Source organism: Equus asinus, chromosome 19 (assembly GCF_041296235.1).
Source record: "Equus asinus isolate D_3611 breed Donkey chromosome 19, EquAss-T2T_v2, whole genome shotgun sequence".
Taxonomy (NCBI): domain Eukaryota; kingdom Metazoa; phylum Chordata; class Mammalia; order Perissodactyla; family Equidae; genus Equus; species Equus asinus.
In genome coordinates this window covers 24,631,622-24,659,288 of record NC_091808.1, presented here as the reverse complement: position 1 = coordinate 24,659,288, position 27,667 = coordinate 24,631,622, and the positions used below count along the sequence as shown (strand labels likewise).

The window sequence follows — 27,667 nt, the reverse complement described above, 5'->3', positions numbered from 1 at the left end:
GGACAATATTTCAGAAACAGTATATAGCACTGCCATAACAAAAGTAAGAAAGGTTACAATTTCTTCCATTATTATCGAGAAAAGTGGGAAATAGGGGCTGGCCCAGTGGCACAGCAGTTAAGTTTGCACACTCCGCTTTGGTGGCCAAGGGTTCCCGGGTTCGGATCCCGAGCGTGGACCCACCTACACACTGCTCATCAAGCCACACTGTGGCAGGCATCCCACATATAAAGGAGAGGAAGATGGGCACAGATATTGGCTCAGGGTCAATCTTCCTCAAAAAAAAATGTGGGAAATAAGATATGGAAGTTGTTAGCAGGAATTATCTGCTACTGAAAACAGATTTTCACATTAATCTGATACTTCTAGAATTAATAAAATTATATTGTTCACAAATCATTGTCAGAAAACAAAAATTTCCATGGCAAATACTATCAAACACCACCAAAGTACTTCTGCTCTTTAAGGGGCTCTGATTTACTAGCTATTTGTAAAATGGGCATCCCTTCAAAATTTAAAAATGTTATCAATGACTGTAATCAAAATTTAAAATATGCAATCAAATTAAGTAATCACAGTTTTGTCCACTTAAACTTATTTTCTATTCCTGTGCGAAATATATTCTTCAGGTACTAATTAGCAAAAGTAAGAGAGGGAAAATTCAATATTACTTTACACTTTTTCCTGTTGGTGTTCAGCAAGAGAGGGAACTTTTCCAAAAGTATTCATTAAGATGAAATGTATTTTAAATGAGCAAATTATGTTTGGAACTGGAAGAGCGAAATCAGAAACTGTCTACATCAGGGATCCCGGTTAGATTTAGGTTAGCAGACCGTAGCAGAGAAGTAATTCTGCTGTTGTGAAGATCATCTGACTTGAAGACCCATTCCATTTTATGCAAATCTATTTTAAAAAGTTAAAACAAACTGGAGGAAACTGTTAAAAAATGTTTGGAGTGAAGACTACCGTTTTACTTTTTAAGGTTTTGTGACAGTGAGTGACCAGCAGCAAATCACAGGGAGAAAAGATCACACATTGTATTTGGTATCATGTGATATTAGCAACATAGGGAGGTGTAACCTCTAATTAAGGGACTTGACAAACTCACATAGCTAATGTGCAATGAGCCCATTCTAAAATCCAGATGTCCTGACCTCTTGACTTCCAGATAGCACTCTTTTTTTTTTTTTAATCATTTTGAGTTAACTTAATAAGGTTCAAGTTCTATGGAAGAAACATATGGGGCTGTATCATTTATCCGATAGCACAGAGTACAGATTCTGGAGTTTGGCTGTCTTGGTTTGAATTCAGGCTCTGCCTGTGTGACCTCTCTGTGCCTCAGTCTCCTCACCTGTAAAACAGGAATAATAATAGCGAGAAGCTCTCTTGACTGATGGCCTCTCCATTCCCTTTGAAAAGCACACTGACAGGAGCTGGAAAACACTGAATTTCTGGTGCTCATACAACACTTCCCACAGTTGAACTGATAGTCACTAAGCATCCGTTATGTTAGCCAAATTATCTATGACATTTGTTATGATAATTATGTAAATTATTCAAATATCCATATTCCAATGATATAAGTGCAAAAATAAAGTTTTTTCTATAAAAACAAATTTTACCACTTTGGAAAGATTCAATAAAGGTGAGTTGATTTTTAAAAATGTTAAAGAATTGGAAAAGGGCAAAGATAATTGTAAATATTAGTGAAAAAAATTTTTTAAATTTAATATAAGTCTGATTGCTTCATAAGAGTCTTTAAGTTTTTTAGGAAACTGAAAATGGAATTAGAGCTGATGTATTACGAGTGTGATATGAGGCCAGAAAAGTTACTTGGAATTCTAAAACCAAACTCCTCAGTGAAAGAAAAGGGCCTGGTGTTATAGCCAAAGATAAATGATTAAATGTATATTTTATATTTATATTTTTTAATGTAAAGATCTTTTTTTATTAAAAGAATATCCCATGTTACTAGACTTAAAAACTACCTGGTTTTGCTCATATGAGATAAAAGGGCTTTAATTAAAGAAATAATCCATGGGAAGTGCTTAGTACAATACCTAGTGTCCAGGGCGAGCTCAAGAAATGCTGGATATTATCTGTAAATAATCTAACTATTGGGACTACACAAGCAAAACCAAGATCATATAAGATTGGGAAAAAAAAAAAAAGAAAAAAAGCTAGCAGTGACTGAATTTATACCGTATCCCAGACATTTCTGAAGTGTTCAGAATGCTGAAGCCCCAAACACTCCTGTGCCGTCCTGGCCAGAAGACACAGTCCTCCTCAATGCTCGCCCTTCCAGCCAAGGAAACCAACGTTCCCATAAGTCATCATTTCCATATAACAAGATTTTCAATTGGGTTTTGAAGCAAGAACCCAATCAGAGAACGGCAATTCTTTCCAGGAGTCACTCCTATTACCTTTCATTGTCCCCAGGCTCATAACAAGTTAGATCGTGATACAGTCAAAATCAAGGCCTGATCCAGGAGGGGACAGCCTATACACTGAAAGAATTGCAAAAGTCTGCCAATTTGTATCAGCACGAGTCTAGATAGCATGTAAGGGAATGGACTGATTCTCAGGCTTTTACCAAGAAGATGAACTAAAATGCTGAATTGGGCCAAATTTATCACTATATGTGCATTTACTTGGGATTTCGGATTTAATATACTGCCTTGAGCAGGTGGGAGTGACTGGTTTATTGAATCTTTGATTTAATGATGGTTGAAATACTAAAAAGTTGAAATGTCACAATTTTTCTGGCATAGCAAAGTGGAAGAATTCCAAAAGCTCAAGTTAGTAAGAATACTGGAAAGGATCTATTACGAATCACCCTGGTCAGCCCTCCCCTAATCATACCCATGGAAGGGTCTGCATGACTTTCCCTTCACCAAAGAATTACACCGGTGAGGAAAGAACGAGTATGCCTGAAAAGCTTTATGGTAACTGTCTTCTCTAGGCTGGAGAGAACAACTGGGCTCCTTGATTTACGTGATCCCAGAGTAGCGGAGGCTATGAAGTAGGAATTAATTTCAGGAAGGTGCAATTATCTTAACAAGCCATAGGATGACATGAGGTGACAATCAGAGTGTTTTGTGCCACAAGGTTCTATAGCAATGGCTAATTGATTATGGAGTCCCCAAGAACGAAAAAGATGGTTAGACTACCAACGTGCTAACTGATTTACATTGAAAGAAAAACTCTAGGTCTTGGGCGCAAAATCCCAACTTGAGTCACCATAGTGGGATTCACGATCTCTTATCGAGTGCCTAGATAAGCAATAAGCCTATTCACAACACCCTGGGTCATACAGTTTTAGGTGGAGACTGAGCCCCTTTCAGGAAGGGCCCTGAAACCTGGCCACCCATGTATGCTATGAATCTTCCTCTAAGTCATTTCAGAATTACCTGTGGACATTTATGATGGTGACTGTGCACTGGGAAAAGGAAAATACCAAGTCTTTCTCAAGGCTTTTAGACAGTTCTATTAGATTAGCTCTGAACTGACATTTGTCCCTGGAACCAGAATTGCCACTGTGGCCCACCAGTCAAACTGGGGCCTTATGGAGGTCAAGATATATATGGAGACTTTACCCAAGTCCATCTGACAGTATTGTGGGAACAAATATATTTAGTAATGGGGAGAATACTCACATTAGTTCCCTGACCTATAGAGGGAAGGCCATCATAAAAAGCCAAGAAAAATGCTGTCCAATGCAAATATGAGTCACATATGTAATCTTAAATTTTCTAGTAGCCACATTTAAAAGAGGTGGAATTAACTTTAATATATTTTATTTATCAAAAATTTCAACATGTGGCCCTAACCATATTTAGGTGCATAATAGCCACATGCGGCTAGTGGCTACCATGTTAGAGATTGCAGTCCTAGAATTATCACCTCTCCCAAGATAGTAAACTAAAACGGGAAAGACACGGAGTGGTGATTCCTACAACCTTTGTACTCTTTGTTAGGCTAACGCAAGACCTAGACGGTTCTGTGGATGAATGCAGACTTAATCACACCATAATGCCAGCGGCAGACGCAGCTCTAGCTGTAGTGTCTTTCCTGGCACATATTAACATAGCCCGACACCAGGTATGAAGCTATTGACTTAATTTCTTTTTAAAATAGTTCCTTATCAACAGAGATAATCAGAAGCAGTTTGCGCTTACACTGCAAGGACAGCATACTTTCACTATCTTACCTTAAGGCTAGGTCAACTCTCCTCTCTGTCACGGTATAGTTGAAAGAAATGTTGTTCATCTTGACATCCCACAGTACATCAAGCTGGAACATTACATTCGTGGGATTATACTGATTGGACATGGCGAGCAGGAAGTAGTAAACAACTGAGATGCCTCAGTAAGATATACGATAGAAGAGAGGAGATAATCTCCATGAAAAGTTCAGAGACTTGCAGCATTGGTGAAATTTTATGGGCCCAGCGATCTGAGTTCAGAGAGCACTGGGACAAGAAATGGATCTGCAGCATACCTCTGCTGTGATGAAAGCTCCCTAAACCTTTAGCTCTAAGATCCAGCCATGCAATGATTTTTTGAAATGCTGTATGACATCTTGGTCAAAAGAAGCATAAGAGTGTAGATCTCTAATGGTTTTGGAGTAAAGGCATATGATCTTCTACCAAAAATTATTACTCTATTTGAAAAGCAGCTCCTAACTTGCCATTGGACTCTAGTTAAGACTGCGTACTGGTCCATGGGACTCCAGATGACTATGTGGCCCAAACTACGAAAAATGAACTAGGTGTTACCTGATTTAATATATCATAAGATGTGCACAAGAGCATTTCATTGTTAAATAAAACTTGGACCATGCAGGTTTGGGAAGCCGAAGCATACTTCATGAGCAAGTAGCTCAGCTGTCCCTGAGACCTGCTACTTCTGCTTCACAATCTCTCCTTCAACCCACATCTACGGCCTCATGGGGTGTTCTCAACGATTAATTAATGGAGAAGGAAACCATGTAGACTTAGTTTGTAAATGGATTGAGTGGTACTTGGTACTAACTGTGACTACTGTGTTACAGGCCCACTGAAGGGGGCTGGTCCTGAAACATAGTAGTGAAAGGATATACCTCCAGCAGACAGATTTTCAGATTGTATATTTTACACGGAAGGAGAGAGAGCTGAAGTAATGAGACACGGCATAGCCATACGGTCAAGGACGTGGAAGAACAAGACTGGAAGACTGGTGACAGAAGGTCAAGGGCAGAGTTATGTGAATGAACCTCTCAGAATTGGCACAAACTGTGACAATATGGTATCCTAGGCGAATGCCCTCTAAAGGGCATCCACTATGGAGAAGATTTTTAGTAATCTGGACAAGATTATCTGATGGATGACCCAAAACAATCACACAATCTATTTTAAGAATGTCATTCAGATTCCTTTCCTAGCTACCCTGGTAGTTGCTGTAGGGGCCCATGTACAAAGTGACAATGGGAGCAGGGGTGGAAACTATGTATGGATTCGACAACATGGACTTCTCCCTACCTATGACTAATTTGACTACCACCACTGCTGAGTTCACAACTTTCCAATGCTGAGACTCCAATATGGTGCCAGTCATTCTACAGGAGAATGACCCAGTCAGCTGGAGGCAGGTAGGTTATGTGAGACTCCTTCCAACATGAAGGAGGCAAAAATTTACCCTCAGAGGAATTAATAGTTATCCAGATATATATTTACAGATATTCGGGATATAGATTTCCTCCCCTTCCTTCAGTACTTTTGTAAGCTCCTCTGCATGGATTTAACAGAATGCCTTAAAATATTGCCTTCAATTAGAACATTCATTTTATGGCAAAGGACATACAGCAAAGAGCTTAAACCTGTAGATTCCACTGATCATACCTCATGCCCCATCATCCAGAATCAGCTGGCTAAACGGAGTGATAAAATGACCTACCAGTGGAGTGGTTCGTGTATGGTTGCTAGCTGGGGGAAGTTTGGGTATCTTCTATAGGATATGATATATGCCTAAAGCCATCTCCTCCATGGCTGGAATACATGAGTCTAAGAAGAAAGAGGTTAGGGTAGGAGTGGCCACAAGACAAAGCGATCAAATAACTTACTTAAAGGATTTTTACTTCCTGTGCTGAACTCTTGGCATCTGTGTCAGGGGACCTCAGTGTCAGGGGAGAATATTTCCACCAGAGATCAGAGTTCTGGTGCTGTCATATTGGGAGCTGAGGCTACTCTCTGGCTATTTGGGACATGTCAAGCTACTCAACTAACAGGGAGAGAAGTGGGCTATTGGTTGGTAATTTTTCCAGATTACCAAATGATTTGGGATTGTTGCTATATGCCAGGGCAAGGACAACTATGTTCGGAACTCAGGAGATTCACTGGGACACCTCTTAAAAAAACTTGCCCAATAATCTTGCTTATTAAAAAATTGCAGTAATCCAAGGAAGGCAGAACCACCAAATACACAGAACTTGCAGGAATTAAGGTTTGGGTCACCCATCAGATAAAAAAGTTTTCAGTCCAGGTGCAAAAAAGAAAAGATGGAATAGGTATTGCAAGAAGAAATCTATAATAATCAGTTTGAGCTTTCTGACCAATTAGAGAAGCATGGACTTTAGCAGTTAGGTTTCATGTCCTACCTATTATGAAAAACACTGGTGATGGTTAACATTTTAGATTCCAGTTGGAAGTATAACTGAATTGATATCACCCCTTCATGCTGGAAGACATCCCTCTCCTCTTCCTCTCATCATTCCATTAAACTCTTTTTTTTTTTTTTTTGGTGAAGAAGTTTGGCCCTGAGCTAACATCTGTTGCCAATCTTCCTCTTTTTGCTTGAAGAAGGTTGTCCCTGAGCTAACATCTGTGTCAATCTTCCTCCATTTTGTATGTGAGACGCCGCCTCAGCATGGCTTGATGACTGGTGTGTAGGTCCACACCCAGGATCCGAACCTGTGAACCCTTAAGTGAGGAAGCGGAGTGTGGGAACCCAACCACTATGCCACCAGGCTGGCCCCCATTAAACTGTCTTTAATTAGGCAGTCTGAGTATGCTATCTATTCATATATCTGCAAAAAATATGACTCGATATACCAAATTGCAAAATTAGCATGACAGCAGTTATAGAGACCATGCCTTTATTATTTTTAACCTCAAAGTAGTAATATATTTATTTACAAAATATACAACTTCACAGAAACAGCTTTGCTTTATATACACAAACTTTATAATTACATAGAATCATGTAAATGATGTCAAGTGTGTTGCCTGGCCAAAGCCAATGGGGGTGGCCTACTTTTGGGGTGACATCTTTCCCTCCCTGCACCTCTTCATTAGCCACCAACCAGGAGTCCCTAGATGGGCCATGCCTAATTTGCATAACAAAGCTGGTTGCAGCCGCCCAGCTCAATCTAACACAAAAACTAAGGTGTCTTAAATTCTTAGACACTACCACAGGGATAGATCTGTTAAAAGAACAAAAAGGAAATCAAGGAAACAGATGAATATGAATGATTTCCAGAGGTGTAACCAGGCATTGAACCTAAGAGCAATACTGCAATCCCAGGTAAATTAACATATTACACTAAACCTCAATACTCAAAGCAACGCAATTTTGTAAAGAATGAAAACTTTCAATGAAATCAACTTCATGCAATAGGTACGTTCACAAAAACTGACGTTTTATATAACCCTTGGTCAACTCAATAATACTTTCATAAGCCAGAAAACATGGATAGCTAAAGAAAATAACTCTCATGTCTTAAAAATATCTTTCAATAGAGTGATTTTTATAATAAAACAATGCTACTTTAAGTTGTAATTTTCATTGCAAAATTTTAAAATAAAATATAAAATGTCAAAATTGGAAATAGGTGCATTATTTGGAATCAGGGAAGACGTGAATATATATACTTAAAATAATTTGTTTTAAAGTTTGCATTAATTTCTTTTTCTGTAACTGCCCCAAATTTAAGAGTTAATGTCTAAAATAGTTTTACATATTTCACATTCATGTTAAAAAACTAAGTAAAGCCTTAAGGATTAACGGGAGAAATGTAAAGAAAGATAATACAAGCATTACCTCACAATGCACAGTGCTGTCTAACATAATTTGTCAGTGTAGATGAAAATATCACTTCCATCATATCTTCATATTAAAATTAAATTTTAAAATGTCATTACGGACAGAAGGAGTACATAAAACTGACTTGAGAGTATTCTATATTAATTTTTCACCTTTAACTTCTTGGTTATGGCAATTCATGCTATCAGTCAAATGAGATTCATTCAGATTTCTAATCATTCTCCCTCTTTTATGCACTATATTCTGGCATTTTTAAAAAATCAAACATTCTAGATTTTTTAATGATTATTTATGAAGCAGAGAAAAGTTTCAGAGAGCATCCACTAACTATAATTTGAGGGTTAAAGAAACAAGGAGAGTTAAAATGGAATACAAAATACATTAACAGCCAATTTTCTAATGAGCATAATAGCTTCAAGTTTAAAAATAGCAATATTTGATTTCCCACTGAGGTCCCACCCTGGGCATCACAGCACTCAAAAAAATATCACAGCTTTCTTCTGTAGGACAACATCAGCATGTAACTCTGATGTTTTACTAGATTTTCAATTAATCTGGATTACCATAATTACCGCTTTATTAATAACTATAAAATTTTAAAATCATAGAAAATTTATAGAACAGCTTTTCCTTACTTCAAAGGCTTGGCATAAGAGACACTTCAGTTGACTGTGCTCCTTTTTGCTAAGTCTATAAGTCTAAAAAGAAGGACCATATGCATCCTGCAAGATTTATCATTATTCAAGGAACACAAAAACATTGTCAAGATCATTCCTACTATATGCCAAAGCTATAAGTTACTTTGTGTTATTCTATAGCACTCTCCTGGAATTCTCACATTTTAGCTCTCTTCTCCAAGAGCTGGTGACACTCACCAGAGTGGGTCCTGAGGTGTCCTGTGAGGGCGTCCCTTCTTCTACAGGCATAGCTACAGAAAGGACATTTGAACGGCTTCTCTCCAGAGTGTAACTTTATGTGTCTCAGAAGGTTGCCCTTCTGAGTAAAAGAAGCTCCACACTGGTTACAGTGGAAGGGACGTTCACCTGCAGGAAGGAAAAGAGGTGGGAAAGTTCAAGTAGGTCATGTGCAAGTGACTGATCTGCTGCACATTGTCAACCAGAGCCAGTTCTCTGTGCTAAGAACGCTCATCTCCCTCCTCAGTCTTCTAAATCTTTATCTTCCTGGAATTTGCTTTGCTAATACCAAAGTGCCAAACTTGAAGTCAAGTGTTGTTGCCCCTCTTCCTATAAATTTCACAGGATTCCTGTCATCGACTGAAAAGAATAACAGTAATAGCACTGACCATTGGTTAAACGAGTTGCCAGCACGTTACCGACTTTACTGACTGCTTTACACACAATATTTCAATCCTCATAATGCCATTACTAATTGGGTAAATAATTTCAATTTACAAATGAAGAAATTGAAGTTCAAGTATCCAAGTATCTGATTAAAGTTTGACTACAAAATCTTGCTCTCTTTATTGTACCTTTAAATGAATTTTTAAAAACCACAGAAATTTTGAGTTTGAGTTAGAAGGGACCTTTAGTCTAACTCTCTCATTTAGCTGATAATTTTCTTATCCTGGGGTCAAAGAGGTTCAATAAATTAAATAGGTTACAAAGCTGATTACCAAAAAAATCTCCTAATAGAGCCCAAGTTTCTCAATTCTAGCCACTAACAGTGAAACCTTTGAAAAAGTTTCCTGATATAATCAGGAAAAGTCCAAAGAAAATTATTCATCCAGACATTTCCTGTATATTCTCTTTTTGTTGTGAAAATCATGGGTTTGATAGGAAACTTGTCTCCTATTACTGATGTTGCTATAAAATTGTTTGTCAGAATTATCGGTTTAGTCTGTTGCCATTAACTGGCTGTCACTCATGTCATCAAACATAAAAACATGTAGCTGATGAAGCAGTAAAACTGGCAAGTAGGGTCTACTGATAATTTTAATCAAACCACAAAGGAAACACTATTAAATTTGTCTATCTCTAAAGAAAGGCATGAAATAAATTATAAATTAAAATATAAGGAGTACAGATATAACATATTAAAGTTGAAAGTTGAGAATAAAAAAATTAAAAATTCCTTTTTGGTTAAACTAGACCATATCTGTACTTGAGATTAGATGATGATTATAATTTCAATAATTTTTAAAACATTTTAAACTCAGTTATCATGCTTAAGATCTTTGAAACATTCATAATAACAGTGAATAATGAAACCTCAATATTTTGGGGGGCCCTTTAATATAAACTCAATGATTCTTTTTATTAAAGAAAACTAGAAGACACAAAGAAGATAAACTGTGGTCACTTTCTGGCAGTGCCCACTGCACATTCTATCATACAGATTTGTTATAAAACGTAAAGAAATTGAAAAATTGATAGATCAGACGTATCTCAAATTCATTAGTACTTGCTCATTTTGGAACTTAATAAGCTACATACCAAAAAAGGATAATCTGTGTGTGTGTAGGAAGGTTTAAGCTTTTTTCTTAAGAAATCTGGAGCTCTTACGAGCCAAGTTTACAAAAAGACCTATGCTGATGTATTAGTTGGAAAAAAATTATCCATCATGTTAAAGTTACTTTCAATTTTATCTTATTTAACTTTGATTCATTTAGTAAAACCAACAAATTAAATAAACACTAAATACAGCTTAAAAGAGAAATACTTTATCTAAAACCTTTCATATGAAGGCTTACAAAATAAAGTTTTAAAATAAATCTAATTTTGGTAAATCTTTTTATTTTACACACAGATACACATGCACACAGATACCGCTTAAGTGAATTCTTTGACTTTTTTTCAATGGCATAGCAGTCTACAACTTTTTAAAATCAGAATTTTTTACTCCCCACCCCTGCCATAAAATCAGCAATAAAATGAAGAAGGGAGCACTTTTTTCATGAAATTAACTTTTTAGACAGTAGGAAAATAGCAAACGTAATTATACTTTTCACTCTGAATATTTGATTTTACTTTTGAAATCTACGTAGAGGCAAGTAGCAAATTAATATGACATAACTTTAAAAGGAATTACATTAGCGTGGTGAACAAAAACATCTAAAATCACGTTGCCTTTGGAAAACACTCCCGTAGCACGCTGAGATCTTCCTTAAGCTGCCTACAATCAAAAATTTAAAAATCCCTAAGTTAGAATTCTGCATTTGTCATTCAACATAACGCCAATCTACAAATAAAAAAATAATAAAGATAACTCTTTTTAAGATTAATTTTTAAACTCATCTAATTGAGTTTTATGAGACTAGTGACATGGTAATTTAACTTTTACATTTACAAAATATTCCAGATATCTTCAAATATTTTTTAACATGAATTACTTCTGAATTTATATGATCATCTTTAAAGGGGTAGGAGAAGCGACAAGGGGTCTATATGTATTAGGAACACCCCTGTGCTGCTGAGTGTGTAAGCCCTGGTGTGGAAGCATTTGCTAAGGATATTCCCACAGCTATGGGAAGTGAAGGAAAGAGATATGATGAAGGTAATCAGTCATGCTCCCATTGTTGAGAAGAGGAAAGAGACAATGATAATAATGAACTTTGATTTTAATCAGATGAAGCTTTGAGTAATCCTGATCTATTTTACATGAATCAAGTTTTGATTTTTTTTTTTAATTCTTGGATACTAATCCTATGGCTTTACTCATTTTGGGTTGAAATATGATTAACTACTCTTAATGTCTTGATTGAAATAATTATTTCAACAATTCTCTGTTTTTTATGTGTATGTTCCACACAAAATTTAGTTGGAATTACAGCGAAAACCCTCAATAACGCTACTGTTGGAGACAAGGATGAAAAGTGTTTAACTTATGAGGTTTTTTCTTTCTTTTTTTTTTAATTTATACTTCGTTATAGTCCAGGAATAATACAAATAGAAGTCATATCCAAATCTGTTTAATAACAAATCAAAATTAAGTGGGTTGACTAATTTTTTCTAAAAAGTCATCCCTGTAAAATGTGAGTAATCCTTTTATCCGATGTTTTCAGATATTCCTGGCCTAGGCATTAAAGAAATACGTAAAATGATCTGATAATTAAGTAAAAGGTTCAGTTAGCTACTTATATTGTCTATGTAACTTGAAACAACACGTCTCAATTATTTCTTTCTTAACAATGTTTTTTCTTTAATAGACTCAATCATTGGTCCTTTTCCAGTCTTTAGACCTTGTGTGAAAAACATATTACTCATGTTTTTCTTCAGATATAAATAAAAGCAGATTTCAGGAAAACTCCATGAATCTACGAAACACATTAGTGACACAAAGTAATCCAATTCAAAAATGTCAAAATAGCATACTGTATTTGTGATAACTAATCCTTCTGTAGGTGGATACACAAGTCTGGATTAAGAACTTTGGATCCGGGAGAACAATTAAGATGTACTCAAGCTATCCTTCATTTCCACTGTCAATTTTTTCTGTAATCAGTCTACTAATCTACTCAAGGATGAGCAGATTCACTGGATGAAGTAACTACTATTTTTATTATGGAATCAATTATATTTAAATATTTTAAGTACTTTCATAAACATATTTCTAGATCTGTGTTTCAATGTTTAGTTAAAATGCAAGCATACGTGCATCAATTTGCTTTGGTAAATCAAAGACAGAGAATGCTCCTGTGTCAGATGGAACAACCACCTACAAATTATGAAAAATCCCAAGTACCTGTAGAGAGGACCTTGGAGCAAGAGAATGGCTCCACAATGCTGCAATGTATAAAATGTGCTGAAAACTTGAAGTCACAAAGATGGGAGAACTCTACCCCAAAGAGGGGCAAATTTAAGAATATTCTACATTTATAACGTTTGCATCAATTCATGTTTAGGCATGAATTGATTTACTGCCCCTACTTCTTTATTCTCCCTATCTTCCCAGTGAAGAGTGCCTGGAGTATCCGATGACAATATTACCTGATTACCTACTAAAGTAGCAATACCAAAGACGTAACAGCAAGCTCTTAGTAAGACATGGGAACTGGCACTTTTTAGTATGAAAGAGAAAGAAGAAGAAGTGAATTAGATCTGATACTCCATGTCATTTTAATGAATTGGGTGGTTGCGTATCTTTTTTCACTGTCAATTTTATATTAGATATTCTATGAGCTAAAAACACACAAATATATATTTCTCAAAGGCTTGATAAGGATTTAAGACAGTGCCTTTTATACTAGCTATAAATAATTGGTGAGGAGGGAAGTTGTAAATTGAATGGTATTAAGGAGAAAACATTTGTTTAATGACTAGATTCTGATTGCATTCTTTCAGTCTACTTTAAAGAAACACAAATAGATTTTGCTATTCTCATAGTACTAACATGGAGTTGAAAATGTCATGATCCACTCAGATGTATAAACTGCGTCATCAGAAATACATATAAAAATAGCTAATTTAAGGATATATGACAATTTCAAGGTCAACAATGTGTGGCAGGTATCCCAAACCCCTCTACGAATGGCAACTAACTTTAACAAAAATCTTCCAGATCTGAAGAAAGTGAAATAATTTTCACAAAACTCCAAGAAACATTTATTAACAATAAAAGTTCATACAGCTGCAAGAGGACTTTAAATGGCTGTTCAGTCCATTCTCTTGCCTTCACTAGGTGAGTGAATCCCATATTCACAGGGCTCGTGGAAATCTGTATAACTATTTAGAAACATTTTCCATATCAACTAGATGATTCTCAGAATCAAAATAATTCAGCTCTAGTACAGTAGTAAATATCAAGTGGACAGTACAGTGGGTATATAATTATTAATGTTTACAAACCAAGCTGATGAAGATCACTGCAGATACATTAAAACATTGATTAACCGAAATTTTCAAGAGAGCATACTCAGGTTCTTTGAATTTTCTTAACTCAGACCATAAAAAGTTTATTGAAAGCCTTCCAAAAAATGTTTTTAGTATGCTTTTAAGTCTTAAAATGAACACTCTGTGCAACTCAATTGAAAAGTCATGAGACTAATTTTGTTTAGTTTGTATAATGCTAGATGGGAGAAGTTAGACATGTGAATGAGTGTCATCTTCCTCAATAGAATCAGTCTGAGATACTGAATACATTATAACTTTCTTTGAGAACTGCAGTAAGAATTACTTCATGAGAACAACAAACATAGACTCATTATTTCAGTCTTTTCCTTTTTTTTCTTATCAAAAATGACACCAAACTTGATCTTTTAATTTTTCCATGAGACATTTTTAAAAATTAAAGAAACATTAGCACTAGTAATATATTTTAAAAATCTAATGCTATTTAAAAAGGAAATTCGAAACAAAAAGTAAAAATGTAACTGACTATATGGTTGGAATAAGGGTATAGGCTCTAAAGTGGAAGATTTTGATTAAGATAACACTATTTGAAAGCATAACTTCTCACTACAATTTTTAAAGTATCAGCCTTATAGTAATACTTTATCATAAAACATCAGTATATTGATATGGCAAGCTTGGTACACTTGAACAAAACCACTCTTGGCATCGGGAAACTTTAGTTCTAGCCTCACAGTGCCCTTAACTACATGACAGATAAGGGACAAATCCTCTGACTGTTTTGGGCTTCAGTTTCTTCATGTGTAAATGAGAGGTCTGCACTAAAAAGACTCTGATGTACCTTGTATCTCTCATGTTTTCAGCATCTACTCATAAAATTGAAATAAAGTTAACCTTTTAAATTTTAAACTTTATTGTGATTTATTTCTCTTCCAAAAGAGTATCATATTTTAAACCTCTGAGTATTAGTTATTAATATTTAGCTATATACTACTACTTTGCATTATAGTAAAAGCTATCATTACCTTTAAATCAATTTTCATATGAACTCGAAACTTCTTCGTAAGAGTCAGTGATTTGCCTATCTTACCACAATCGCATCTGTTTTTCAAAATTTTTTCTTATTTTGCCAAAGGATTTGAAAAGATTTAAATAAGGGCTTCTCATTCAACTGGACTTTTATATTACTGAAATGTCTAAAAGTATATATTAAATTAATCTGAGGTCTCTTTCCTCACCCTATTCCATGATTACACATTCCTACCCGCACACCCACCATCCTTTGTTAGATTCCACCCTAAATATCTCCTTGCAGGACTTATAATAAAAAATCACAGAAGATGGTAACATCCTTGAACTAGGGAAAATAAGTATCTGCCTTCCATAGAGACCCATGGTAGGCAAAGATTGATTGGAAATTGTATTCCAAGAAGTTAACTAGATAAGGTGAAAATGATCCACCCCTACATAAATGCACGAGTGCCATTTTACAAAATAAACTCTTAGCTAGCAAACTCTATTACCCGCCCACGGGTATGGCAAAATATGTATAGAAATACAAAACGATTAAGTTACACAATGAAATTCTCCTATACCTGTGAACCCTTATCATATTATTGCTATATTAAGAACTGTGGAAACTGAATCCCAAACTTCTTTTCTGACATGCTACTCAGATTTGAAGGCTGGAAGTCAAGACCCAGGCTACTCTCTGCTTTTCAGCAATCCAATACTAGCAGAATTTTGAAAAGGTAGTTTCACCATTGCCACCCCTGAATGAAAAGGAAAAAGAATAGATGTCAGGTAATATCAACATCAGATGTCACAGGCAGTCATCAGGTTATTCTTTCAGCTGCTTACCAGTGTGACTCCTTTTATGTACCATAAGCACATTGGGCCCAATGCAAACCATGCCACAGACGTCACATTTCAGTTTACCATTCGGAAGCCGGATTCCTCCCTCGCCTTGAAGCTCCTGGACTTTCCTGTTGTCAGCCACCTCGCTGCTCTCAATGAGGGGTTCCTCTAGGCCGCTACCTTCATCATGGCCCCTGATCTCATCTTCGTGGCTCAGGGGCTTCCTGTCACACTCTTCATCACTCTGCATTTCTAGCTTTACTGAATTTGCTGCAATTTAAAAAGAAGACAAGAAGACATTTTAAATGCATGTTATGTGTTGTCACCTACATTGCTTGTCCACCCACTGCCATTCTATTAACATGGTTGGAAATGCTATATTAAGTAGAATACAGTCCCTACATACTGTGCTCTATGATATTTTAGTGAAGCTTTGGCATGAAAGTGAAGATGTTTCAGGAAAGCTCTAGATAAATAGAAGGACACTGTATTTCCACACTCATTTATTTCTTTAACTCAGTTATATACTTTTTTTTTTTTTTTTTGCTGAGAAAGATTTGCCCTGAGCTAACATCCATGGCCAATCCTCCTCTTTTTTTTTTTTTTAAGTTTTTTTTTGAGGAAGATTAGTCCTGAGTTAACATCTGTGCTGATCTTCCCCTACTTTGTATGTGGGTCACCACCACAGCATGGCTGATGAGTAGAGTAGGTCCATGCTTGGGATCCAAACCCGTGAACCCAGGCCGCTGAGGTGGAGTGTGTAGAGCTTTAACTGGGCCCAGTAATATACTTTTTAAGCAAGTCTTTAAATAACTCTAGTATTAGCTTTTAAGTTTGTCACTAAGGATACTGAGCCTGAGGTAGGATCATGGAAGAGACAAGATTAGATACTGCTTAATCCACTGAGCCACGATTCCTCTTAAATTAACACACGCACACACACATGCACACACACACTTCACCTTCTCTGTTTGACGTCAGAGTACTTGTGCCAACCCGCTTCTGTACTGAGCATGAGAAACAACTTGGGATCTTACACAGCAAACGTCTTAGACACATGAAGGCACACTGTCAAGGCAAATACCTCAAAATCAGACTAAACACATATACTCACTTAAGAGCTGTATAAACATAGGGCCGAGTGCACATGTTCTTAAGCTACTCTGCTTTTTTTCTATATGAAAAAACATTCTCTATGGAACACATTAGTCTGCAAACCAAGGTATTCCAACTTTAATCTTTGCACACCAAAAAGCAGTGAATGACAGGAATGGCATAGCATGCATGCACGCACTTGTGACTGTTAAGAAATTTAATGCTTTCTGTTTGCTGTTTTTGGATCATCCCACAGAAAAGTTGGAATTTTGTTAGCACAGCCCTCATTCCGGATTGCTGACAGAGTCTTTTCACAAAGCAGAAGCAAGCTTTAAGTGAATAACAGTTTTTTATCCAATGATCTTGAAATTTCTTAAGAAATCATATCAAAGTTACTGAGCAAAACAAATTATTGGGTATTACTCGAATAGAGGAAATATTTTCATAAAAAGGAAGTAAGTTCTTTTCACTGCAATTGTTTTCTTAGAGAAACCACACATTCTGTGATTTGTCGTTGGTACTCAGGCTAGCTGGTGCCATCACCATGGCTCTCCCCACTCCCTCCCTGGAACTCCCCTGTGAACAAGAGGCAGTGTGCTACGACGAGATCACTGGATGGAGTCAGGAGAACATGGCTATCGTACGGCTTTGACATTTACTAGCAGAATAATCTTGAACTAATTATTGAACCTCTGAATCTTACGGCTTTCATGTGCAAAGTAGAGACAAATTTAGACTACAGAATAAAGTTTGAGCCAGAACAGTTTTGCTATTAAGACGGAGGATCCTGTAACCAGCCTGCTTCGATCTGAATACTGGTGATGGTACTCAACACAGGCAGCATCACCTTTGGCAAGTTACTTAAGTTCTCCACGTCTCTATACAATGGGGATCAATAGGGCTAAGGTGAGCGTTAAATGCGTAAACAGAGAAAACGATCTTGGCTGTTATTTTTCTCTCGACATACCGTGCTGCATTTATTCCATAAGGTTTTTGTGAAGCTCAGTTAACTTAAAGTATGTAAACTACTCTGAGGTCTACAAAGGGATGTACAGCCTTCCTGGCCCCATCTCTCATACAGTATCTACTATATTGAGTTTTACCCTATTTACAAATCAGTACAGCTTTACTGGTTTTTGAAAAGAGTAAGGACAATACTTTATGCCTCTTAAAACCCCCAACATGATCAAGAAATTTGTGGCATATAGGGGGTATTTCAGGCAGTATTCACTGTGGTGTTTTATTTCATTAAGAATTGTCTTCTCTTTAAACTTGTTTTATATGTTTAAAGAATCCTTGAACATGGTAAATAAAAATTAATTAACATAAAGGATAAAACAGGTAAATTAAGTTCTTTTCTATCCAAAGTTTACCATCCTTCAGTTCCTGTCTCAAAAGCAACCATTATCCAACTGTGTGTGTGTGTATAGTCTCTCTTTCACACAAACTAGATTGTACAGTTCACCTGACCCTAACTTTGCTTTCTTCATTTAACAATATTTGTTTAGTACCTTCCACATTAGTACACAGAAAACTACATTGTTCTTTTTAATACTGCATAAAATCCATTTTATACCTGTATTACAATTAACTCATCCAGGCTCCATCAACAGAAATTTAAGATTACTTCTTGTTTATTGCTACTATAGACATTATTGTATAATACCACACAGAACTGTCAATCTCATAGTCAAAAATTGGTATTTCACTATAGTTTTTAATCTACATTATTTTTTATTATGAGTGAAATTGTGCATCTTTTTTCTGTTTAAATGTTTGGTGTTATTTCTCCTTTTTTGAGAACTATCAAAGTTCTTTGCCCATTTTTCTAGGTTGTCAGTCTTTCCTCACTGAATTTAAATCTTTTGCATACTAAGGAACTTAACCCTGTGTCTGATATGTTTCGCAAATATTTTGGTTTATCTTTTTGCTCAAGGGTGTCTTTTGGTATGTATGCTAATTTTACATTTTGAACTTCTAAAGTTTTCAATGACAGCTTCCAGATTCTGTATTTTGTTTCAGTAGGTTTTTCCATACTCCAAGAAATTCTTCCATAATGTTTTTTCTGGGAAGGAAGATTTTTCTTACCAATGTAAAACACTATTGGTTACCTAGGCAACCCCATCTTTCATTCAGAATTGTCATTTAAAGGGAACATTAGGAAGAAAACAAATTAAAAGTCTGACTTTATGTAGCATGTTTTCATATACCAACCTGAGAGAAAATTGTCCCATGCAGCTATTTTAATTGATGTACTAAAGATTACAAACTTCTCAGCAATGCCATGATTTATGTTTCTGGACTAGTCAACATCTGATAAGCTACATTTAATGAGCAAAGTCTACAGGCTCTTCCATTTCAGGAACTGCAGAAACGCATAACAAAAATGTAGTTTTTGAGTCTGAAACTATGGGCCTCTTAAATTTCAAAACAGCACAGAATATTGAAGAATATGACTTGATGTTACATTAAGTTATCATCTTTTCCCTAGTGAGAATATTATAATATGGACATCAAAACATAATATCAAACATGGATAAAAATGTCATTTTAAAAATTATCAGACATAGTAGTTAGAACTTTCTATACACAGAAGAATATTCTTGAAATGAATATCCAAAAAAAGTATACATTTGCTAGAACTGAAATATAGAAGACATGGTAAACTATAGTAATCCTCTCTCTAACAATATTATACTGTAAGGAATTACATGTTTATCATGTATGAATGTACACACTATTGCTGTACCGAAATAGTAAATCAATAAAATGCAACACATTTTAATATGTACCTCACAGATTAAATTTTACATATATATGGTGGCCTATGTACAAAGAAAATCCTATCCTAATTAACTTTTAACCCATCTCACTAAAATTCGGTTGAAATTCTAGGGATGAAACGCAATTAATTAAACAAAGCAGTCTTCAAATTTTAACTGTTAAATAGATAAAAATTTCCTTACTCAGAGAATATAAAAGAAATTCTCCCATGATTTATTTTCACTATTTAAGATGTTTCTAATTTTTTTTTTTTGAGGAAGATTAGCCCTGAGCTAGCTACTGCCAGTCCTCCTCTTTTTGCTGAGGAAGCCTGGCCCTGAGCTAACATCCGTGCCCATCTTCCTCTACTTTATATGTGGGACGCCTACCACAGCATGGCGTGCCAAAAGGTGCCATGTCCGCACCTGGGATTCAAACTGGCGAACCCCAGGCCACTGAGAAGCGGAACGTGTGAACTTAACCGCTGCGCCACTGGGCCGGCCGCAAGATGTTTCTAATTAATGTAGAGCACCTAACATTTTAATTCATAATTGATTAAATTCAAGTGTTTGGTAAACTAAAGCATACTCTAAATTACCACTTATATATTAATAAAAGAGTTGCATTATGATTATTTGTAGCTATAATATATAAAGCTATTATAACTATTAGTCATTGTATAATAATATTCATAATATATTAGTTATCAAATCTTTGAAATTAAATTTTCAGCCTTATTTCTTTTACAATTTTATAAGTATTCTCATAAATGGGCTAACTTCTATGAAGATGAGAACTTCTTAATGTCAGTGAAATGAAATCTTGTTATAACAAATCTTAACACTAACAATTATTTTTCAAGCTTGTTTCCTTGATATGAAATGAAAAACGTAAAATTCAGGCATATGTGTGGGAATTTACACACATTATTATATACTGACAAGCAATAATAGCTTAATAAAAACATTTTGTCAGAATAAAACATTAGCAATGAAAAGGGGATGTGAAATAAGATTTTAATTAACTGATCAATTTGTTCTCTGCTATTCAATATTGTAGTCACAAATAACTACAGTATACAGATATTTGAATATTTTCAATAAACAAAATAAAGAGGTTTAATATAAGCATCTTTTCTTCTTAACATAAAGAGATGATATGGTTTACACTTTAAAATAAAGGAGAAGTCAAATTTTACAGCATTAATGATCAAAAGTTAACTGTTACATAGTTTTTTTGTTCATTTGTTTTGGTGAGGAAGATTGGCACTGAGCTAACATCTCGGCCAATCTTCCTCTATTTGTTGTTTGTGGGATGCCACCACAGCATGGCTTGATGAGCAGTGCATAGGTCCACGCCTAAGATCTGAACCCACAAACCCCAGGCCACCAAAGCAGAGCGTGCAAACCCAACCACTAGGCCACTAGGCTGGCCTCCTATATTGATTTTTTTTAGTAGACTTGGAGGTTTGTGAATACATGGAAAGGATAATAGTTAATAGAAAAAACTTTTATGATCAATTTTACATAGAAAAAGCTTTGAATATATTTCAGGATAAAAAGTTCTACATATCTTTACAAAAAATTGCTTCACAATGAAAACACATTTATGAATTAAAAGTTTTCCTGCTCTTCTTGATGTTCTCAAAATATTATTCTTGAACATTAGAATATAGCTTACAGATGCTATAAAAACACCTCCACTTACAGTTTAGTAGTTTCATCGCCTCCATTTACAAATGATGATACGAATGCCGAGAAGTAAAGAGACTTACACAGGAGCTCTTATGATAATGACTCCCAGGCCAAATGACTGTCAATTATAAAAGTTTCTTCAGTAACCACACTGGGCTCTCTACACCCAAGGGCTTCAGAATCATCATTGTTTCAAGACACATAATAGTGATGGAGAAAGTCACACTAGACTTGCCTTTAATTCACTCACATGGTATTAAATAAAGAAATAACCGAATAAGGGTATTTACACAAGTAAACAGATATATCTCATTGTAAAAAACAAAAATGTAGAAAACCAAATGGGGAAAAATTGTTATTCTGTAGTTTTTAAAAATAAATTATTTTAATTCACCTTATGTCATAAGCAAAATTTTCTTTGCCACTTTTATACTTTGAAAGTCTTAAAAAAAAAGACAACTCAAAACCCAAATATATACCATTTAAAAATGCAATGAAAAATAAAATGTACACTGCTGTTCTATAACTCATAGATCTCACACTCGTAGAACTCATCCACCTCAACCAAGAAGAAACAAGGACCAAAACTGAATTCTCTTTAAAAATCACTGAACCAGCAAATATTTATTACGTACCTGCCACTTGTCTAATACTCTGCTAACAGTGGTTTTGAAGGTTTAAGACTAAAAGCTGAAGAATATTATTCCCTTAAATAAGAAACTCATATTATCACAATAGTACATACTCAGAAACAGGTCATGAAAGAGTTCATGAGTAAGAATACAGGAAATATTTTACTACCATATATAATTTGGTTACATGATAAACTTATTGACCTGAACAGTACATAAATGTAAAGGAGCTTTTCCTTAGAAACTGGATATTTATATTTTTTACTCCATATCTTCACCCAGTCATCCACCTATGCAAGACAGCATATGATTTTGCAATGTCTGGCAATTGAAGTCTTCAAATAACAAAATTCTCAATTTTTAAAATTTGGGGGGAAAAGGTAATTTTTTATATGCATGGTGAAATACATTCAGTTAATGCTGAGTTATCAAATTGAAGGAATAAATTCTAGCCTCATCCTTAGAATTTGGCTTTCACAGATAACCCTATCATTTTTAAAAGCCAAATTGTAGAAATACCATAGTGAGCAGAACGTAAAATATCACTATTAAAATATTTTTAATATCCAAATTAAACATTCCACACCTTAAGACTTTATTGTTAGTATGACTTGGTTCTACTAATCCACAAACAGATTCTTCAAGTTTCCTACCCAGGAAAATAATGCAAAGGGATTATGATTTATTTGCTCTATTTGAAAAGATACAAGATTTCTTGATCTTATGGAATATAAAATAGGCTTTCTAGATTAATTACTATCAAATTATTGACTTCTCTTTAATTTCCAAATTATATTTTTCAATTTTTAAAGGAAGCAAATACTATGGGACTTGAAGAGATATTTGTTTCCCAGTGCTGAATAAAGTATAGCTAAAATACCATTCTTTACTTACCAAATTGGGAAAAAAATAATCTTTCAGGTATGATGTGTAAGTGGACTTTTACATGTTTGATTTCCATTGTATGAGAATTCAAGAGGACACTTAAGGGGTGTTATTACTTACAAGCATCAGTTTCTCCTGGTCTACACAAGGTACTTGAAATGGCGTTATACACACTAATTAAATCAATATGTCTATCCAATAATCTGTCGAAGTTGCTTCTGAGCTAACACAACTTTCTCTCATTCAAACTTAAGAAACAGAAACACCAAACATGATTAAATCCATGTTAACAGCCCAGCGGCTGTTTAAATAATGTCTTAGAAAAACAAACTGCCTTCAAAACTCTAACGTAAGGCACAATTATTTACTAAGAACTTACCAACAGTCTAAAACAAGGTAAAATCATCACAACAGAAATTATTTTAAGTTATGCACAGTTATTTTTTAAAAATTTCCTCAAAATTTCACACAATATAAAAAGTTTGTTTCTTTTAACTGTGAATAAATAAATGGGCAAGTCTTACAAGACAGCTCCCTCACAACACCCTGCAAGAATTCGTTTTATAAATGGTTGGACAAGTCCAGACACTGGTGCCACGGAGCTGCAGCTGAGCCATCTGTGGGCAGCATTGTAAGACTGCACATCCCATCACCTCAGTTACCTCTCCTCCCCATTCTCTTCTCTCTCCAATATAGTTAGGTTATGTATTTCTTAAACCCACTAGAGGAGCTAGATAGTTTCTGAAACACTATTATTCTAAGAATAGCTCGGTAGAAAGTTACGCTGCACCTGAAGGCAGGACATCAGGGTCTTTATCGCTCCCTCTACCACTTAACTAGTTATGGGACCTTGGGATGTTTGTTTATTTTGACTTAGGACCTGTATCATCTGAAAGACAGGAAAAATAACACTTGGTGTTCCTAGAAACAGCAGGCTAGATGAAAGAGTCTCTTCACACTAAGGATTTAGGACCATTTAATAATAATAACATAAAAATAACAATTTATTACAATTCTTTATGACTTAAAAAGATACCTACTTTGTCTCATTTGATGCTCAGAACAACAGTGAACTGTAGGTAGGGCAGTGACAGATAAACACATGGAAGCATGGTTGTAAAGTGACTTTCCCAAGGATGCAAGTTAGGAAATGTGAGACCATACCAACTGAAGATCTTCTGTCTTTTAGCCCAGCCATCTTTCACTGACATGACACTGGTTACCAATTAAACAACTAACTAATATGAGTATTATATATAGGACATATATAGCAGTCATGGGCAAATAGACCTCTCAGAATCTATAAAACTATGTCCATGAGTTGAAGAGGATATTGGGAACTCAAGTTCACAATCGCAAGATAAAATAAAGATACTTTAAGTTTCCATATACTGAACTACCAAATTAATACTTTCTACCAAGTCTGGGATGCATATGCTCACTCAAAACAACTACCTCCTAATTGTTAAATTTGCTTTGGTCTTAAGGCAGGGGTAGGTCCCGGTAGCACAACTATTTCCTGAGGAATCTGTCAATATCCAATCCTCTCCCTGCCTCCACTCCTTCTGTATTCCTTGTCATGCTATGACTTAACAGTGGTAGGTAAAGACAGCCATTGAGGAATGTCAATATTATCAATTTTAATCTCTAAACCAACAGTTATGGAGGATGTAATTTTAGGACTTCCTTTGCAGTCAAGCTTGACAGTCTGTGTCGATTATTGTCACAAAGATAAATCATATCTATGAGCAGCTTGGGTAGCATTTCATTTACATTTAAAGAGCTCTTCACAACCAAATAAATACAAAAAAGCGTCCTCTCTACCTCCTTGAACAAGAAAGTAAAACAGAGGAGGGCAAGACTTCTGACTCCCCAGTAGTCTCCCACAATGCATGGAACCTTATATAGCATACCCATTGCAAACCACACACCTTTATTGACCAGTACAGTGGCACCATTGTAGCCCAAGGATAAAGTTCCTATTTTTTGGCAGATGACTACTTTATGAGAAACCTACAAGTGGAGAAAATAAGCCTACTTTAAACAGAAATGCCACATGCAAACAACAGTCTATCCCTTTATCCATTCTTTAAATGAATGATTTCATTTGCCAAGGCCTAAAGATTCAATATCTGCCATGTCTTGCATATCCAACTCCCTTTTTGCACTTTTGTGGACAACACAGAACTTCTGTAAGATTCTCACCTGGAACAATTTCAACAGCTTTCCAACTGGTCTCTTTTCTTCGGCCTTTTGCCACACTCCACTCCCCCAATTCTTGCTATATTGAGTTGTTAGATTAATCTTCCTAAAGCTGAGCTCGTATTACTCTTCTAGATGTCTTCAATGACTGCCTGCCGTCTACAAATTGAAGATCAAGGTACCGGGGTGGAATTTAAGGACACCCACAGCACAACCACCATATCCCTTGGCCATATGTCGTAAGAGCCCTTAGTTAGGCATTCCTTTTCCAGTCCTTCTTCCTGCAACTCATCCTATATATCTCTACTTACTTTTCTTTTCCTGGCTCCTGTTATCATTTTCAGGAATCCTTCCCCTATTTCTATCAATATTAGCATACCATTCAAGGCTCACTTATCTACTGCCTTTTTTCATGAAGTGTTTCCTGAGCAAAAAGACACAATACAGTGATTTCATTAGTGATTTGCCTTAACTCTACACTCCCTATAGTGTAGGGTCGTTGAAAGGATATGTTGCCTTTATTCATGGTTGTAAAACCATCTGATCCTTACCTACACTAGGAACTCAGTAGGTGTTTGTTGAACTGTTGCTGTTGATTTACCTATTAAACTTCTCTTGTTAAGTTATAGAGACCATGCACAAATTAACCACAGGCAACAAATCAACATAACAATACAGAGTTGGGTTTTAAATACAAACATCATCAACACAACATTAGTTAAAGGACCACTGTACAACAGGAAAGACTTCAGGGGCATTACATGTGTCACCTGATTTAATCACAACAGCCACTCTGTGAAGTACGTGATATTATCCCATCTTACGGATGAGAAAACTACCGCTCAGAATGGGTGAAGTAACATGTCCAAGTCACACATCTCTTCAGAGCCAGAGCCACTGGAACCCAGAACTAACTCATGACCAAATTCTTGCTATTTCCCCTATGTCACCAAAAGCAAAGCAGTTACTAGCTATCACTCAAGAGAAAAGGGATGTCAGCATGTTAAAGAAGAATAACTTTGAATCAATGTGTGCCATCTGAGATGCTTTTTACTGCATGTCTCATACAGGTGTAGTCGTTTGCCAGCTTTGAGTAAAGAGAAATTTGTCTGAGAGTCTGTTTTGGAAGAAGACCAGCTTACACTGCCAGCTTTTCTGAGCATGGATTTTATTTCATATAAGAGCAATCTACCTTGTACTGGTGTTTGGCAACCATCTGCTTAACAGAACTGTGGGAGGTTTGTGAAGCAAATTACATTGTGAAATTACTTCTTTAATAAGAGGAGAGCAAAAATTTTCACTAAATTTCTATAAGAAGTAAAATCATTACTGTAAAATCCAGCCAGGTGGGCATATACCCAAAGGACCACACACTGGATTGCTAGAGGTCACTAAGGATACTTACACAAGGTCAGAAGGCAGTGCCACAGGCACACTAAAGAGAAAGAGGAAAGAAATGGAGCAGGGTTTCTATTACAGGGCAACAGCAACAGAGGGAGGAACTAAGGCCATAGGATACACTTCAGCTTTACTGGGTCTCTGAGCTGAAGTGAGAGAGGAACCCTACAGCTTTCCAGGCCCTAGGTGCAAATCTCCTCAGTTGCCAAAATCTGGAACATACATACTGACATCAGCCTACAGACGCTCTTTCCCTGGTGTCCTTCCATAAACACTTCACTACTGGTGTGAAATAAACAGTCAACATTTGGTCCTGAGATGCAGGGTTGGTCAGCTAAAAATGTATAACCAATAAAATGCATCAAGTAGTAACCAAGAAAACTTGTAGTGGTGATTAAAGAAAACGAATCTGGACAACCACCCAGCACACTTTAACAGATGAGTGCCAGCTATTGCTTTTCCACAATGTTGCAGGAGCAATTTTTTTTTCCAGTGCTCATACCTAGTTTCCTACCCCGAATGAACAGACACTTTAGTCATATAGAGTACATACGTTAATAGGTTAAAAAAGAATTACAGAGCAACACAGGAAGTACTAGGTGAATAACAGAAATGCTGGATTAGAACACCTGTGTTCAGGAGCCAGTCCAGTGGCACAGCAGTTAAGTTCGCACATTCTGCTTTGGAGGCCTGAGGTTCGCCAGTTTGGATCCTGAGTGCAGACCTACACACAGCTTATCAAGCCATGCTGTGGCAGGCGTCCCACATATAAAGTAGAGGAAGATGAGCATGGATTTAGCTCAGGGCCAGTCTTCCTCAGCAAAAAGAGGAGGATTGGCAGCAGATATTAGCTCAGGGCTAATCTTCCTCAAAAAAAAAAAGAACACCTGTGTTTAAATTCTTCACATGTGTGAATGTTAAGAAGTCACTTAATATCTCCTTGATTCCTACTGTGTAAAGTGGGGACAATATCCTCCACATAAAATCATAAGACTGGGAGAGCACGCAGTCCCTTCGGGCAGACAGTACAGCTGTGGTTAAGAGTATGATCTAGACTCAATGCCCAGGCTTTAAGGCCAGGTTCTTTGATTTATTAGCCACGTGCAGGTGACCTTAAGAAACCTCCCTAAATCTCATTTTTCTCATCTATAAAATCAAGATAATGATAATACCTGACTCCTGGGCTGTTTTGAGTATTAAATACAATTGTATATACAGTATCCTTATAAATTTTACTTCTTATTAATAGATCTACC

The 27,667-nt window shown here is 35.9% G+C and overlaps 1 protein-coding gene across 21 annotated transcripts in view; it reads right to left on the bottom strand.

Annotated features, from left to right (window-relative positions):
- The window catches only part of IKZF2 (IKAROS family zinc finger 2), a 158,451-nt gene that overhangs the window by 45,450 nt on the left and 85,334 nt on the right, over positions 1-27,667 (bottom strand). For 15 of the 21 annotated variants that reach the window (XM_070489785.1, XM_070489788.1, XM_070489789.1 and 12 more), the window contains 2 exons: positions 15,746-16,012; positions 8,954-9,121 (listed from right to left, as the gene is read on the bottom strand). In XM_070489785.1, coding sequence (XP_070345886.1) covers positions 8,954-9,121; positions 15,746-16,012 — 435 coding nt within the window. Of the gene's footprint in view, positions 1-8,953; positions 9,122-15,745; positions 16,013-16,704; positions 16,811-27,667 lie in introns of all 21 variants that reach the window. The other 6 variants (XM_070489791.1, XM_014851357.3, XM_070489790.1 and 3 more) reach the window with 2 other exon arrangements.